This window comes from Dipodomys merriami, unplaced genomic scaffold, assembly GCF_024711535.1.
Source record: "Dipodomys merriami isolate MVZ:Mamm:240054 unplaced genomic scaffold, mDipMer1.0.p SCAF_1404, whole genome shotgun sequence".
NCBI lineage: Eukaryota > Metazoa > Chordata > Mammalia > Rodentia > Heteromyidae > Dipodomys > Dipodomys merriami.
The window spans coordinates 22793-41473 of NW_027202721.1; the positions used below are offsets into that span (position 1 = coordinate 22793).

At 38.7% G+C, this 18681-nt stretch overlaps 1 protein-coding gene across 1 annotated transcript; it reads left to right on the forward strand.

The window, feature by feature from the left end:
- Positions 1-737: 737 nt before the first annotated feature.
- Positions 738-18579, forward strand: LOC138826275 (zinc finger ZZ-type and EF-hand domain-containing protein 1-like). Its single transcript, XM_070021400.1, has 5 exons — positions 738-787; positions 9563-9617; positions 13563-13674; positions 17490-17560; positions 18420-18579. Coding segments are annotated over exons 2-5 (345 nt in total). The 5' UTR covers positions 738-787; positions 9563-9615.
- Positions 18580-18681: the final 102 nt, after the last annotated feature.

The window sequence follows — 18681 nt, forward strand, 5'->3', positions numbered from 1 at the left end:
CAGTATCTTTTCATTTACACTAAAACACACTGCTTTCAAAATTGATTTGTTTTTGTTATTCCAACTCACTTACCAAGGAAGGAAAGGAAATGGAAATGGAAACATTCAAAACCAAAGAACCTCTGAATATACCAAGGCTCATGCCTGCTTGCTATTATTTCTTTGCTAGGAAATATAACAGGATGATATAGTCTACAGGTAAAGTAGAAGAACAAACTCTCCACTGAGGCTGCAGAATGACTGATGAGGATGGGTCATACAACCTTATCTAGGAAGTTTCACAAAGAGTTTGCTGTGGTAGGTTGAGTCTAGTAGATAAGTGTAGCCAATCTTAGAGAGGAAATTCATTGTAAAAGGCCATATAGAGATGAGGAGGATAACTTGAAGGTGAATATGTGATTAGAGGGCCTTGCTTTCTTGAAGATAGACGTTTTTCGAGTAGGTTTTATACTGTTGAAAATGAGACAGTTAAGGAAGGGATGCTTATTTTTTTTTAGGTCCAGGAATTAGAAATATTATAACATTATCTTTGAAAATTGATAGTAAAGTAAGTGTATTTACAATTTCTATTGCAACATATAGTTTTACCCAATAAATGGTTGTTTATTCTGAATGGGTTTAGAAATGAAACACCATAATATATTTGAACTCACAAAAATAATGACACACAACTTGCCATGCATGGAATTAAAAAATATGTAACAAGACTTATGTCTGAATTCCCAGCTGCTCGGGAGGCTGAGGTCTGAGGATAGCTGTTTGAAGCCAGCCCAGACAGAAAAAAAATGTGAGTCTCATACTACCAATTAGCCTCCAAAAAAAAAATAGTAGGAGATTGATGTGTGGATCAAGTGGTAGAGTACAAGACCTGAGCAATACGGCTCGGGGACAGCAACTGGGTCCTAGTTCAACCCTCAGTACTCATACAAAACAATAAATTATGTGACTAAGGCATGTGGTGCATATTAGAGTTCTCATTCCTTATGCCCTTCATAGTTTATATAACACAAAATTCAGTTTTGTACATGTATTAATTATAGTTACTATAGTAGTATCAATTATTATAAATATATTATATATATTACTTATACATTATATAACATTGATGATATTATAATATATTCCTACATTATTCATAGTAATTATAGTAATATCAGTAAAATCGTATATGTTTTAGAAAAGGGAATAAATTTTCTTTGGTATAACGAGGAAGTAACAGTCACAAAAATTATTCCTCTTGGATTTTATATATATATATATATATGTATATATATATAATTATTTCTTTTGCATTCAAGATACTGAATGATAAAAGCAAGTTTTCATATGCACTGGTGTGTCATTGGCATGGGATTGTTCTCCTAAAGTCTTTACTCCAGGCAGAATAAACAGTGGAAGCTTGAATGATTGCCATTCAGGAATTTCTTTAGAAAATGAACCAATCTTGTTTTGATTATTAACAAATTTGTACCCAATACCCTTTTCATTTATAAAATATTTTCATTCTATAGCAATTTTATTGCCATTATAACTATAATTAGAAAGATAATGTGGATGCATCTGCTCCATATCTCTTAAAAGGTAATGTGACATTCACAGAATATCCAGATAAGCATGATGGAAAACTGGACTTGAATTCTAGGTCTGCAACTGGTCAGTCTTAGGTAATTGGGAAATTTGGTTGGCATTGCCTGCCTAATTCTTTAGATAGATAGATAGATAGATAGATAGATAGATAGATAGATAGATAGATAGATAGATAGATATAGATATAATGTAGTATTGAATAAAAAGCACAGAATCTTTTCTCAAGTATGTATATTTACATTTTGAAAAGGTAATTTAAAAAGTGTAGCCATTATTGTGTATTTCTTTGAAAAAACGAGTGCATTTCAGGAGTATTTTCACTTCAGCTTCTATAAGAAGATGGGAAATTGTATCTTTTGTATGTTTGCCATGTGGTATTACATGTGTTTTCAAAAATACATACACATTTTAAATAATGGTATTTATTTCATAGGTCACAAACTGAATAATTGGAGTGGATGACCCTAATGTCTTATTTCAGTTGCCTGAATCAGACCGAAAAGAGTCTAAATTTCCTAGTTATGAACATTTCTTCATGCAAACTTAACAACATAGAATGGATTATGAAAGTATAGCCTTCACATACCTCTAAAGCTTTTATATATCTTAGAGTAATATGCACCTACACTAGTCAGCACTCATGAAACACTGATATATTATAATTGTGTTCATATCAGAAATATACTTTAGCTTAAAGTAAAATGAGATGGGTTGTATACTCAACCAAAGAGCAATGATCACCCACTGCAATTTTTCTCAGTGGGTAAACTCTCCCATGTATTTTACTGACTTAACTTCTATTTTGTGCTTTACCATTATTGGAGAGGTCCCATTGTGTCTACATAACAATGCTGTAACAGCCTGAGCTGCCTTTCAGTTGTACCTCCATTGTTGTGATCATGGTCAACTCTGCAGCTGTGAGCACATATTTAGTGGACACTTGATCTTGTCAAGCCCTGATTTAAAATCCAGCTTTCGCTTCTCATTGTCACAGTGTTAAAGATACCACTCCTCTAGATTTATTTTTTATCTTCTTGTATTTCAGACACTGCCTTAGATGTTAGATTTTGAAGTAGAATTTTTGTACATTTTTATTGTAAAAATACTGTCCAGAGGGGTTACAATTAAATGAACAAGGTAATGAGTACATTTCCTATCGAGCATTGTTGCCTCCTCCTTTGTTTTTCCCCTACCATCTCTTCCCTCTCACCTCCACAACTACTCCCTCCTCCCTGCCAGTTTTAAAGTTTATTTTCAATGTAGTGTCTACATCTCATTGTTACAATGGGTCTACCTGTATCCCTATTTAAGCATTTATTTAACATCATCTTATATGGTCATATGTACATAGCTTTTGACCTTTTTGCTTGTCCTAGAAAGAATTAGAAATTTTACTTTGCATTTGATCTGTTGAGGTGTTAGTGATGCCTGATGAACTGCATATATAATAATGTTAATAATGCGATGTTCTGGCATATATTTGTTTAATTTTTACAATTGAGGATGTAAATACACATCACTTACAAAACTGTTTTCATGCACTTTGGTAATACTTTATTGTGAACTTTCTAAATGCCAGGCATGGCAGCACATATTCAAAATCCCATCACTTCTGTAGCTGAGACAAGGCTGGAAAGTTCCAAGCCACCAGGACTATATAGCAAAAAGAGCAAAAGAACCTTCCAAAGGTTTTATTACATACTTTTTACACTTAGCCATTATGACCACCATAATGGAACTCCACTTCTTCACTAATGATTCACAGGATTACTGCTGATGATTGGTATCTTGCCAGGTGCTCATATATGTTTGTGTATCTTCTTTGATAAAGTGTGTTTCCACAGTTTGTATTGAGGAGTTCAGAATATCAGGTCGGTCCATAACCACAACTCTGGAACATCACAGATGATGGGATACCTTGCCAAAGAACTGAGAAATCACAGAGAGGAATAGGAAAGTGGGACACCAGGGGACCCAAAGGCTCACCACCAGTTTTTGGTGGTCCTGCTTAACAAACTTTTTATCCAGTTTAATATAGGGGTGTGGCTAAAGGTATTTGCACAAACTAGGTCATCAATCTATCTTGTGGTTACAACCACTAACAAGAGGTATACTTTGTATACATAGTGACAATTAACTATCTTACTGTTAGGGAGCAGAAGGGAGGAATACATACTTTAGCCATAAAATATCTCATCTCATCTCCAAGATCTTACTATTTTAGTATCCTAACAGCTGTATTTTAAACACACTTAAGGTAGTAACTTATAGCTCTATCTTGCCTTGACGATTTGACCTTTCCAGGGTACATGTCTCAGCCTTTTGAGTCTTGTTTAAGATGGCTTTCTAATCTTTTATCTCTTTCCAGATCTCACAGCTCAGCTCTAGAATCCCTCACAAGTACTCTTACAGTTGTATATTTTTGGAAAGGATTTTTTTCTAGGATAGGCTTCACTTTTTAAACTCTTAAGATTCCTTTTCTCTCCCTGTTCCTGTATCTCCCCCTTTGTGTGTGTGTTTGTGTGTAGGTTGTGAGTGTGTGTGTGGGGTGTAGTAATGAGATTTGACTTTGAGCCCTTGAACCCTTGGTGTTTACACTCATGCCTGATGCTTTACCATGTGAGCCAATGTTCCACTAGGCCTTTGACTGATCAATGGAACATCAATGTCTCATGGATTTGGCTACCCCAGCAAGCTGTGAGCCATGATCCTCCAATCTCAACCTCCTGGCCTTTTAGGAATAGGGATGAGCCACTGGCATCCAGATCTATTGCCAAGTGATTTTTGGTTTTGTATTGCTGTTGTTGTGTTCATCCAAAATCTGTAAGGAAAATAAATCATTTATCATCAGGACTATTCACATAAAATGTGCAGTGTTGAAAGATTAATTATGTTTGACATCCTGTATGATTTTTATCAGTTTACAGATACAGTATGTAATTTGAATTTTTGAATTCTATTGTTGGAAACAGTTGAGTCACATATATAATTTGATTGTTCTTGATTTGGTTTTATAATGTGTTATTTCAGAACAGAGTGTATTAAGGCTTAATTTTGCACTACTGAAACAAGACTTTTATGATTATTCAATGTCTTGTAAATTATAAGTTAATCATTTCTTGGCATCATGTGAGTGCCCGGTAGTTTCCTGTAGTCTTTCCAAGTGTTTTAGGACACAATGCCAGACACTTTTCTGAAAACATTTGAATTTACTGTTCTGACAAATATGTAAGATTGTACTTTATAATTCTCCTGGGATTTTCACTGTACTTCTCTGTACTCTCCAGTGATAAATTCATGTGACAGTTATGTTGATATTCTCCCGTGTTACATTCATCATTGCAACTTGGGAACTACTAGTATGCACTCCTGTACTTCAGTCCATTCACGCCTTGGCCTGCACCACTCTCACAGCAGAGAGCCATAGATTGGGAATATTTTCTTCGCTGTTTATCTTGGACATCTGTCTTTACTTTCTAGCAATGTATTAATTTAATTCACTCTCTAAAGTCTAAGAATGCCTTGAAAATGATTACTGTATTTCCATGGGTTTTTTCTTGTTATTTGGCTTCAGGGAAGAACTTAGGTCAAGCAGATTGCAAACAAGCCTCAATAAATGTTATTCATTAGATAATGTTAACTTCATGGTCTGACTGCCTCCTTCCTTTTCATTGTTTATTTTTCAATGTAGCCGTTTCTTGTAGAAAATATTTCTGTGCCTACTTAATATTAATTCCTACTGTAAGCAGTAATTAATTTTATTCCAACATCAATTCACAGTACCCTGTGAGTTTCTTCAGGATATTGTTTTAGGGTACTTCACATTCTTGGCTATCTTTTAACCATCAATGCATCCAATGATAAAGGCATATTGCTTAAATCATCATTTTGATCACTGAAAAGGAAACCATACTGCAATCTCAGTATATGGCAAACAATTTTCTGGTTTAAAGTTATTTTAGATTAAAATTGATGCTGCAAGAATGAACATTCTGTGTATAATTTAATATATTTTCCTATTTATTTTGTTTTAGTATAGGTTCCAATATAGAAGTATAAAGTTAAAGCATTGCTATTGCTTAGTTTAGATTAATATTTCCAAAAAGTTCAAGAAAATTTTCTATTTATTCACAATTTTCAGTCAACAGAGTGTCCATTATGACCAACGGAGAGAGTTTAAAATTGTTGTGTTCCTTAAAGTAGTTGCTGGGTAATCAAATCCAGTGCTTCATGTGTCAGTCTACTGTGTGCCTATGAGCCTGACGTGGCCTGTTGTTTTATTCTCACTCAATTAGAATAAAGAAAAATTTCAGTAGGAAGAAATCATTATTTGGTTAGTTTATCCAATATCTCTCTCACATATACAGAAATATAATTAATTCTACACTGGCTGAAAATGGTATTCTTGCATTATTTTTATTAGTAGTTGCTGTTTTTTTTATAGCCTCTCCCTTCCCACTCGAAGTCCTGCCTCTATCCTATCCCCTCTCACAAGTTCAACTTGACCCACTTCCAGTCAGCCCCTCTTTCGAAACCCTGTCCTGCTGCACCTGAAATCCCACCCCCAATTAACCTACACCCTAGTAGCCCTGCTATAAACTTTCAAAGCCCTGTTTGCAACCAGCCTCCTTCCTCAAGTCCCTGCTCTGCTACTTGGAAATCCCTCTTCCACTCCATCTACTCTCTTCTCTGCCCCAAAGAAACATATCGCCTCCCTCAATACCCAACTTGTTCCACCCAGACCCTCACCTCCATCCAGCTCCTCCCTTGAATCCCCACCCTTATCTCTGGATGCCCTGCCCCTAACTAACCTAGTCCCTCCAACCCCACCCTTCCCTTTCACCCTACTCTCAACCAGCCTTCTCCCTCAAGCTCCTTAGAGGCTCCAGGGAACATTTCTCCCCTTTGCCCTTCCCCCACCCCATAACTAGTCTACTCCTACAGCCCAGACAACCCATTCAAAGCCCTTCCCTGAACTACACTCCTCCCATGAAGCCCTGTCCTGCTACATCAAAATCCATCCGCCACCCTATATTTGCCCTTGAAGCCCTGCCTTGTTTCACTGGAAGCTACTGGCACAGCCCACCTCATCCTTGGAAAGCACTTCACCAGGTACTTCCCTACCTCCCCATCTTAAGTCCTGCCCTTCTCCCCCAATAATCCAACCCTCAGCTGAGCTCCTCATCCAACCCCTAGTTGGGGTTCTCTGTGGAATCCACACTCCACTCCACAGGATACCCTGCATATAATTATCCTAAACCCTTGTAGCCCTACCACCTTCTGAAAGCCCCACCTCCAACTAGCCTCATAGCTCCAAGCCCTGCCCTTCTCCACCAGAAAATCCCACCATCCTTGCTCGTTCTGGAAGGCCACATTGTTCCACTGGAAACCATTCCACCAGTTGGCCTCCTTCTGGAATGCTTACCAGGCTTGACTGGAAGCACCTGTCCATCCCTATTCTCTTCTTTGAAGGTTTGCCTTGCCCTACTGGAAACCCTGCCCACAGTAGGCTTGCTCCTTAGATATCCTGCCTCCTAACACTGAAGTCCCCAATCAATCTTACTCCATCTCTCCAAGTCTTGGCTGGCTTCACCGAAAACCCCACCCTAACTAGTCCTTTGGATCCTCAAAGCCCTGTCCTGACAAGGCTCATTCGTCCATTGCTGCCCCCTCCTGCTCTGCCAGAAATCCTTCCATCTTACCACATGCCAAAAAGTATGGGGTTTTCCACCCCAGAAATGCTGTCCTTTACTAGCCCAGTCCTTCATAACACTGACTTCCCTCTCAAAGCCACACCCCTCAATAAACCTCTCCCCATCAGCCCAGCCTTCCTCCACCAGAAAGCCTGCCTTCCACCAGCCTCTTCCCTCAAATTTCCCACCCTGCTCCACGGGAAATCCCATTCTACCTAACCCATGGAGGCCCACAGCGCTCCACCAGTAACCCCTCCTCTAAGTAAACTCTGTGAGAGCTTGAGGGGCCGGGAAGTCCTGCCCCATGCTGATTCCATCTTCATGCATGCCAGGCCACTTGGGGAAGAGGGGTCAAAGGGTGGCTTGGGGGACAGGCCACCAGATATAGCAAGAGGGGTTTCTGGGGAGGGGATGGAAAGAAGGAGATGCCGCAAGAGACACATGACAAGAGACATGGCTCCTGGAGCAGAGCAGTGCCCGGCTCTCCTCAGGCTTGATGGCCTGAGGAAGCTGGATCAAGGAGAGGTCTGGGAAATCCCAGGCTGTCAGAGAAGGCTGGAGAAGTCTGGGCAGGCAGGGAGACCTGGGGAAGCCCTAGCCAGCTGAGAGGACTGCACAGAGCTGAGAGGACTGTGAGGAGCAGGGAGGCCTGCAGAGAGCTGAGAGTCCTGTGAAATGCGGAGAGGACTACAGAGAGCACAGAGGCTTGTGAAGAGGTGGAGAGGCAGAGAGGCTTGCAAAGAGGCCAATGGAGAGTGGAGAGGCAAGGCTTGCAAGGAGGAGGAAAAAGGAAAACAACTTGCCCCCTGGAGGTTGCAGTTGCTCCTAATTCTAGTAACCTAGGACAGGGTTGCAGACACATTAGTAAAACACCTTTGACATCTTTAACTGTGCTTATGTGTATTTTCTCGCTCACAGGTCATTACATCTCCTCGCTTGCAGCCCCATTCTTCTCTTAGGACTGCAAACAACATCTTCCCCGGTAACCCTGCCATTTTCTACTGAACATGGGGCTATCTCTGAGCCTCCTTCCTAAAGCCTTGTCCTGTTCCACTGGAAACCCCACCCCTACAAATCCAATACTTCCTACCCCCTCCCAAATGTCTCAAAGCCCTACCCAGACTGGCCTCCATTCTCAAAACCCTGCCCTGCTCCACCACAGAGGCTGTGGCAAAGCAAGCTCCTTCCTGGAAAACTCGAGAGGTTGACTGGAAACCCCAAACCACCTCAAACACGAAGGTCTTATCTAGTAACTGTTTTATTCCAAATGTGATTTTAAGTTGGTATACAATTCATATTACTCAACACGATAAAACAGTTTTACAAAAAGGGAACATCCAAGTGTGATAGCTATTAGATGCCTTAGTCTAGTTTGGGGTTATGGTACCAGACAGATCCATATTGTGTGAAGGAATTACCTTTTATTGTAAAGCTTTCTTTGCAAGTATTATTAATGTTTCATAAGTGATCATTTTATTTCTAGAAAATTTATGCACATTTGTGCCCATTAACTTTAAGAATATTAGTTATTTTGGTTGAGGAAAGAGTATTAGTGTACAAAATCTGACTTTCAACTCATCTGTCTAATGAATAATTTCAGAGTTCCTTTCCATACTATGTACTGGAGTTTTAATAACAGAACTTCTCTAAATTCCAGAATGAACTTTCAGATTCTTCCTTCCACTAAGGTTCCCTTTGGGAAAAAAATGAATTGGGATTATACAGGTAAAATGTTAGAAATAAAAATGTATAATTATATAATTATATAGTTATATAATAACAGGTGAAGAACCACCCAATGTGCCTTTTATTTTCTAACAAAAGGAACTTAAGGATATTTAACTATAGACTTTCTGAAGGCTAGAAGACAAAAATATACGATATGACCTGTGTATTTCTGAAAACAAAACCAAAATAAGGAAAGACAATAATGAAGCAGAAGGGAATCAGGAACTTTGTATGTGTGATATATAACTGGAGATTGTAAGAAATACAATGAATCAGGTAAAAATACCTTTGGTCAAAATGTCTGTTTCATTGTAAATCTTACTTTTGTTAACCTCTGACTGAATATTTGTTTCAGCAGTGATATGCCCAGGAGCTGTGTGGTTAGGCAGTTTCATCATTGCAAGATCATCAGAATGACTGTCTCCCACACACTTTACCATACCTCCTAGATATGCAATCCTGTTGGTCCAACACTTTAAGCCCGACCTGTGTTTTATCAAAGTTCTGTATATGTATGTTATTGGTTTATTTAGGCTTTATTTTTATTTATTTAGATGTCTTCTGGTCCAGGAGGAGGCATCAATAACAGTTCGTTGGTGGTGAACACATGTATGTATCCTTGGCTGAAATCTGCTCTTGTTTTATCTAGTCTGCTCCTAGAAATAAATGATGACAATTATATCTAACATGGTATAGTGTCACTATTAACATCTATCACATGCTGACTATATGTTTTTTATATTTCTTTTTACCACTCTCTTTCTCTTTCTCCCTTCTTCCTTCCTTTCTTCCCTCCTTCCTTCTTTCCTTTGTTCCTATCCTCCTTCCCTCCTTCCTTATCTCCATTCCTTCCTTCCTTCCTTCCTTCTTCCTTTCTTTCTTTTCCTTCCTTCCTTCTTTCCTTTCTTTCTTTCTTTCTTTCTTTCTTTCTTTCTTTCTTTCTTTCTTTCTTTCTTTCTCTCTTTCTCTCTTTCTCTCTTTCTCTCTTTCTTTTTTTCTTTCTTTCTTTCTTTCTTTCTCTTTTAATTTTAATTTAGATATTTTGTTTGTTAGACAGGCATTCTACAAATAAGGACACATCAACAATCTTTTTCATTTACTAACTTTGCTCATACATTATCAGTTTTGTTGATGGCAAAACAGAGACTAGGCTAAGCTCATTCTTACCTTGGTCAGCCAGGTAGCTGGGATCACAAATGCATTCCAACCTGCCTGGCTTTAGGGAGATATGGAAATCTTATTACCTCCCTTCCCAGACTGATTCTGAATTGTGATCCTCTCAAATTCTACTTCTTCAGTTAATGATGTGACCTTCAATAGCCTGCCCTCTCTATAGGTGATCCAAATGAATGATTAAAGCAATAATAGTCTCTTTTTGCCAGTCTTGGGGCTTGAACTCTGGGTCTAGTCAATGTCTCTAGGCTGTTTTGGCTTGACACTTGATCCACAGTGACACTTCAGGTATTTTTCTGTGATTAATTTTGGAGATAAGAGTCACACAGACTTTCCTGCCCATGCTGGCTTTGAACCATGATCCTGGCATCTCTGCACCCCAAGTAACTCGGATTACAGGTGCAAACCACAGTTGCATGCCTGCAATTTGAGTTTAATCACTGGCATAAATAATAAAATAGTTTTTATGTTAAAATATAGGGTAAGATTGAAAATATAATTACACTAGTCAGATATTTTAGAAAGTATTTTTGTTTCACATTAGTAACTCATCTTTACCCCAATTAAGGGATTATTTTTCTGTTTGTCATCTTGTATGTCATTTGGAAAATTAAACTTCATGTCTTCCAAGTGGGATAAAGGATTATGAATGGCCTTATGTACCAGCTCACATCTATGATCACTATCAGAAATCAGAGATCAAGAGTATCACACTTTGGACATAATCTGGACAAAAGTTTACAAGTCCCAATCTGCACAAATCAGTGAAGCATGGTGACTCATGCCATTAATCTCAGCAACACAAGAGGCATAGGTAGGACTATCATGGTCCATGCATTGTCCACACAACAAAGAGATTTTAAGATAACCTAAAAGCACAAAAGGCAAGAGGTACCAAAAGATTAGAGTTATAAACAATAAATACATGTAAAATTAAATGCATATTTAAAATCATTAAGTTTAATTGGAAATTTGATTTCATACCTATTTCTTCACATTTTTGTTATTTATGGGGCTGAATTCTGGGCCTAGGTGCTATCCCCCAGCTCTTCAGCTCAAGGCACCTGCTCTACCTCTTGAGCCACAGCACCACTTTCTTTTTTTTCTGCTTATGTGGTGCTAAGGAATCGAACCCAGGGCTTCATGCATGCAAGGCAAGTACTCCACCACTGAACCACCTTCCCAGCCCCTATTTCTACACCTTTTATGTTTTCATTAGTTTGCCTTTCTGCTCTTGATTTCACTTCCACATATGATTACTCGATTCCTGGTGTTTATTTTATTGGACTATAAGTTTTTCTAATAAATTATATCATTTAATTTCTAATATGAATCTATCATATTTCACTTCTTAAAATTATGTACACCAAGTTTACCCAATTGTCTATTGTCTATTTATAGATTAATGCTGTCTTCCTCAGGTGAAAGAAAACATACATTCTTAGTTTCTCTTGGCTTAATCTAGTTTTCACCAGGTCCTACCATTTCCTTAAAATGATGCAATATCATCATTTCTAATAGATAAGTAAAATTCCATTGTGTATATATTCCACCTTATCCTGGTTTATTTTTCAATTGAGTGAAAATGTCTAAATGTCATTTCTTGTATTTGGTGTGATCCATCTCTCAATGTAGCATTTAAATTTGCATAACTTTTGTCTTTTTGTGTTTCCATGTGTTTTATGTTTTGCTTTTGATTTTTATTCTTTATGCCATTTCTGGCATTTGCATTAAGGGACTTGCACTCTCCTTTGACATTTTGCACTCAAAGCTGGCATTCTACTACTTGAGCCACAGTTCCGTTTCTGGATTATTGCTGGTTAAGTGGAGATGAGAGTCTTATGAACTTTCTGTCCAGCCTTGCTTCACACATCAGTTCTCAGATATGCACATTCAGAATATCTAAGACTATACACAAATGTCAGCCTCACCAGGGAGATTCTCTGTGTTTTACCTTATTCCTGTTATTTTACTGATATTAAGTAAATGGCAGCAACTTTTTATCATTTCCCTAATATTGTGCATGCAATCTATTCTGTAACAAAAAGTGCCTTTATTCATTCCTTGGCCTGATGGCTTACATTTTTATATATGTCATTATATAAATCATTAGTTCAATATGATACATAAATCTGCTTTTTTTTATTTCTGTCAGTTGTGGAGCCTGAACTCTGGGCCTGTGCACTATCCCTGATCTCTTCAGCAAAAGGCTAGCACTCTACCACTTGAGTCACAGCACCACTTCTGGCTTTTTCTGCTTATGTGGTGGTAGGGAATCGAACTCATGGCCTCATGCATGCAAGGCAAGCATTCTACCACTGAGCCACCTTCCCAGCCCCTACCTACCTACTTTGCATCGGTGGCTCAGGTCTGTATTACTAGCTACTCAAGAAGCTGAGATCTGAGGATCACAGTTCCAAGCCAGCCCAGTCAGAAAAGTCCATGAGACTCTTATCTCCAATAAACCACTCAGAAAACCAGAAGTGGCCCAGTTGCTCAAGTGGTAGAGTGCTAACCTTGAGCTGAAAAGCTGAAGGACAGTGTTCAGGCCCAGAGTTTAAGCCCCATGACTGACAAAAAAGTGGCCCACCATTGTAGAAAACTTTTCTAGAAGGACTTTTTTTTGGGGGGGGAGGTGCTAGTCCTAGAGCTTGAACTCAATGAACATAACATCTGGGCACTGTCTTGGAGCTGGTTTTGCTCAAAGTTACTAACCTACCACTTGAGCTACAGCTCTCTTTCCAGCTTTTTGGTGGTTAATTGGAGATAGGAATCTCATGGAATTTCCTGCTTGGACTGGCTTTGAATTGCAGTCCTCAAATCACAGCCTCCAAGGATTATAGGTGTAAGCCACCAGTGCCTGGCTTAGAAGGACTTCTTAAGAACTAAAAATAACATGAAGGCCTATGAACAGTGATTTCCTTTATTGGAATTCCAGGGTCTGAAAACCCCCAGACTTCTGCGTTCAGCTGTTTGTGAGTGCCCAGACCCCACACTGGTCACACATTAGTCAGACAGATGTGTGGAAAATGAGTCAAAGAAACTGGGCCTCCCTTTCCATAGCTCTTTTGAGATATAGTGGTCATTTTGCCTCTCTCATGAGAGTCTCATTAAGTCTGGTTCTTCAGATAGATAAGCCACTGTATAGAGAGCAAATTTCTTCTTAACTTTCATTTTATAGATGAGATTGCTACAAATTGGGAGGACCTCTATCACTACTACCTCATGTGTTCCCAGTGGGTAGTGGGTGCTATTCCTGGTCCCACTTTTAATTGACATGCTTTGTATATGAGGAAACTCCTATATAAATGTGGCTTTACTTGCTGGATTCTGGAGAAGCTTAGGAACAGGAAATTGTTTTGATTGTCATTCTGTACACAGGGTTTACTGTTCATCTGAAGACCTTGGAGAAGATGATCCTATTGGCTGGTTTGAGCTAGAAGAAGAGTGGGATGAAATAGATGTCCAACTGCAGCAGTGCCGAGTTGCCAAAGTAAGCATTAGTGAGCACAACCCTCGCATGTTCTACTCCTACCCTCTTCTTATTGTGTATACTCTGTGCTAATTGTAGGCCAGCCCTAAGTCAAAACAGAACCTCAGAGGTGGAATAATTCTCAAGGAGTCCCTTGAGAATGTAGTGGGAGAGACAGATATAATATGGCTGTGATAAAGGGATATTCAGGGGCAGTTGGAACCCACAGGAAGAAGATTCAAAACAGCCTTGAATGCACTAGGAAAAATGGTGTGGAGTAAATGGCTAGAAGTTAAGCCATCATCCTTGACTTGATTGAGATGTGTGGAAGAGTTCATCTTAGGCTGAGAAGCAAGTACACAGGCATATGTGCAAGAGATGTGTTTGCCTGGCAGTGAAAGAGACTGTCAAAGAGCTATCTGGCCACTTAATTTTTTTTAACTTCAAGTATCAATCTGAGGCTGAGACTTCAATAAGAGAATTAAGAACTATCTTCAAGGCTTTTTATGCAGTAAAATACTAGATTTGGAAAAGCCGTTAACGAAGGAACTTTTAAATAAAAAGCAATTTGTACAAAAATTGGGCTTTTAAATAGTCACAGTGGCTCATGCCTACAATGTTAGAAACTTGGGAAGGCTGAGATTGGGAGGATCACAGATGAAGATCAGCCTAGGCAAAATAAAGTTGACAAGATTTCATCTTGAGCAATAAAAAGCATCCTATATATACATTTTTCTAATTTGGGAAGGCGAAGGGAAAAAAACAAAATCCTTAAATAGAGATACAGGTTGACCAATTGTAACAATGAAATATACAAGATGAACTTTACAACCCCATGCAGGGGAGTGGGTGAATGGTAGGGGAAAATCAAAGAAGGGGATAACAATTCGATAAGAATGGTAATCATTACTTTTCTCATGTTACTGTAACCCCTCTGTACAGTATCTTTATATTATATATATATATATATTTTTTTTTTTTTAAAAAGACAGTATGTTGGAAATGAACTTTTAGACTTGGTCCGGGGAATTCAAGGGGCCAAGGGAAAGTGGGAGAAAAATGAGGGAGGGAGTAAAAATGTTCAACAAAAATGTACTCATTACCATATATATCTATATATCTGCAACCCCTCTGTATATTACCTTGCCAATAAAAGTAAATTAAAAAAAAATCTGGGCACCATAGTGCATACCTGTCATCCTAGCTGTGCGGGATTTGCAAATAAGTGAATTTTGGTATTGGCTAACTTGGGCAAAAGATGAGACTATAAAATATAAAAATTAGAAGAAAAAGATTGAGGTGTTTCTTTCTTGAGAAAAGAGCAAAGATAATTTATTGGAAAAAAAAGAGACAGTATAAAATAAATGTCAACTGGGCAATCATATGCAAAAGATTAAAAAAAAAAAGAAAATCTAGACCCAGATCTTATATACTTTATAACTCATAGCTCAAATTGATTATGACCTAAATATGAAACCTAAATCTAAAACTTTAAAAACATTTTTGTTGTTATTATAAAGGTGGTGTACAGGTGGGGGTACTGTTTCATAAGATGGATAATAGTACATTTCTTCCTGGACAGTCCTTTGTTCTCTCATAGTTTTTCCCTTCTGTACCCACCCAAAAGCTGTATGTATAGTTCATTTTCAACATGGTTTCTACTGTGTACCACTGCTGCATTGGTTCACTCCATGTCTCTCCATATTCTTTCCCGATCGACAGACCTGTTGGAACCATCTCTTCACTGTGATGGTAATTATTTACTGAAAGTGTGGATTCTTTCACTGAAGTCGATTACGATGAGATTTGTTACTTTTTATTTGTTCTGAATATTTCAATTTGAGTTTCCCAAATGTTTGTTGATAGATTTCTAAAACCTTTGTGCAAAATAGCTATCAAAGGACATGACCCTGTGCTCATTTCCAATCTGTATTGTATAAGCTTTTGTCTCACAAGTCACAGTTTAGTCTCCAGCTTTATGACTTGCCTACAAACAAATTATGAGAAAATTTTAAACAAATGCATAAGTAAAGTTGGCCAGGCGCTGGCGGCTCACTCCTGTAATCCTAGCTACTGAGGAGGTTGAGATCTGAGGATCGCAGTTCAAAGCCAGCCCAGGCAGGAAAGGCCATGAGACTTTTATCTCCAATAAACCACCACAAAACTGGAAGTGGCACGGTGGCTCAAGTGGTAGAGCACTAGCCTTTAGATGAAGAGCAGAGGGACAGTGCCCAGGCCCAGAGTTCAAGCCCCATGACAGACAAAAAAGAAAGAGGAGGAGGGCTGGGAAGGTGGCTCAGTGGTAGAGTGCTTTCCTTGCATGCATGAGGCCCTGGTTTCAATTCCTCAGCACCTCATAAGCAGAAAAAGCCAGAAGTGGCACTGTGGCTCAAGTGGCAGAATGCTAGTCTTGAGTTGAAGAGCTGAGGGACAGCACCCAGGCCGAGAGTTCAGGCCCCATGACTGCCAAAAAAAATAGTTGATAGTTGTCTCACCCCCAAGTGTACTCATTACTTACCTTCAATGATGATAAGCTTATCTTGTTTCATCTATAATATACCTCACCTACTCTTCTTCCTCCTTCCCAGTATTATTTTAGAGAAAGTATATGACCATTTTATTCATCAATACTTCAAAATATACCTGTAAAACAATATTACTAAGTTTTGTTTCTCCAGTTTTTTTTTTATTGCTCAGTTTTTAGATACTGTCATGTTACTCAGACTAAGTACTGGAGTAGAAGGGTGCTTTAAGTATTTACAAGTACTCTGTTAGCAAATGGAATATTGTCCCAATTCTTTGCATTCACCAGGTAGCTGATAAACTAATTTTTACTTCATCCTACACAAAAAAGTAGAGGGCACATGGCTTCTTGAATAACACTAGTGACTATTAATAGACCAACCCTGTGTCCTTTGTTTTTATCATCCCTTCAGAATGCTATGGTGAAGGTTTTGTTTTCCTTCTTATGCTAATGAATTGAACTTCACTAATATTTTACCTGACTAAGCCATTCTTTGTCCAGCATCCTTCTGTTCATGTGACCCACGCCCCTGTCTCCCTTACTGTCTCTGTCATGTTGGGTCTTCTTTTTTTTTTTTTTTTTTCTTTTGTTGGTTGTGGGTCCTGAACTCTGGGCCTAGGCACTGTCCCTCAGCTCTTCAGATCAAGGCTAGCGCTCTACCACTTGAGCCACATCCATTTCCAGCTTTTTCTGTGTATTGGTGCTGAGGAATTGAACCCAGGGCCTCATGCATACAAGGGAAGCACTCTACTCCCACTGAGCCACCTTCCTAGCCTTCATGTTGGGTCTTCTTGAACCTTCCATCAAATGCCTTGCACAGCATTAACTATTTGGTACATTTATTTTAAAACAGTAAGTTTCTTCAAAATTAACTGATTAACCCTGTCTGGAGGCCTGAATCCTATGTTTGTAAGCATAGTCTGTAAATCTACATTATAAAGGGAAATCTTTAACATTGTTTAAGCAACAGAAAGCTCACAAAAAAATTCTCTATCCCTGCCTTTGTCTCTTCCTCTGAAAGTGCATATCTTATAGAAGTCAGCTTCTTCAACTATTGGGTCAAACCTTCCAGAAGGAAAACTTGCAGATATTACTTTTGGGCATAAACTAAACTTATCTGCCAGTTTTGTTTAAGTAGTAGGTTCTTCCCTCTCCTGATACTGGACAAGGGTTTAGTTCACTGCCACAAAGTGGTCTGCTGAATCTGCTCTCCTCATACTTGGGACAAGTATGTGATGTTATTTCATGGTACCATATGTCTGTGGAGTGTCATGAAGTAAATTTTCTAAATGTCCTTTTCTTGGCTTTCTAGAAGAATATCACTGAGAAAGATCATAAGCAGTCCCTGCAGCTCACATTCCATTCACTGTGCACATATTTTAGGTAAGTTTGATTCTCTTCGATTATTGAATAATTCTAACCTCTGTAGTTATTTTTCTTTAATTAGTCCTTCCTTCTGTGCTTTTGGAGTAGTGCTTCTCCTACCCAGAATTTAGAGAGATTCTCGAGTTCCTACTAGGCATGAGAATGACTAAAATAGTGATAGACTGATACTTTTCTCAAAACCTTAATCCAAGGCCCTTATAAGACAAGGTAGTATTGAACCCAGTGAAAACTTCTTCAGACCTTCAGTCTCTAATTAAATATCAAAGACAAAAACTAAAACCAAAAGAGTTTGGGGTCCTCAGTCTTCCATTACAACAACTGAAAATGCAGAGTAGTAATGTGTAGAAAGAAACATTCCAGGAAGAGAGTATATGGAGACTTACAGTCACATCAGAAAAGCAGATGGGACTGTAGAGTTCCTTAATGGAGGCACAGACTCTTGAAGGAGGGAGGGAACTGAGCATCTGCTTACAAGATGGACTATCTGGTCTGGATGACAGATTTAGGGCTATTTGTATAAAATGCTTTCAGAATCAGTTAACGAAGATGATGATAGGTCCTGGAGGTGTTGCATGAAGAACATTTGAAGATACAGGGATTGTTAGCCTGGATTGTTGAGTTACCAGTCATGATATCAGATATATTGAACACTGATATCAAGGTAATTTATGTGTCTGTGCTTTTGGAAGGATATATGGACAGACCGTGGCATAGTCCTAGTTGTAACTACCATTTCTCTTCCTGACCCAGACCCCTATTTCATAGAACTGATGCTGACATCTCTCTGTGTTCTTTATTTGAACCTGACCAGGAAAAGCCTCTTCCTACAAACAGGTGTGAGTTTGTGTCCTTTCAGTGATAAAGATCCAGGTGGCCTTCTACTTATACCTGAGAAAAGTGACCTTGCTGGCATGAACACTGGTGAAGTCCTAGCTATCATGAATACCCTCCTTTGTGTGGCTGCTCGAGAGGTACATCCTGTTTTCTTCTCCATTCTTTACCTCATGCTTCTTTAAGAGTATTTGATAAGACAGTTACTGTAGGGTTTTTTTGGAGGGTGGGTGGGATTGATGGTACTGGGTTTGAAATCACTGCCTCATTCCTGCTAAGCAAGTGCT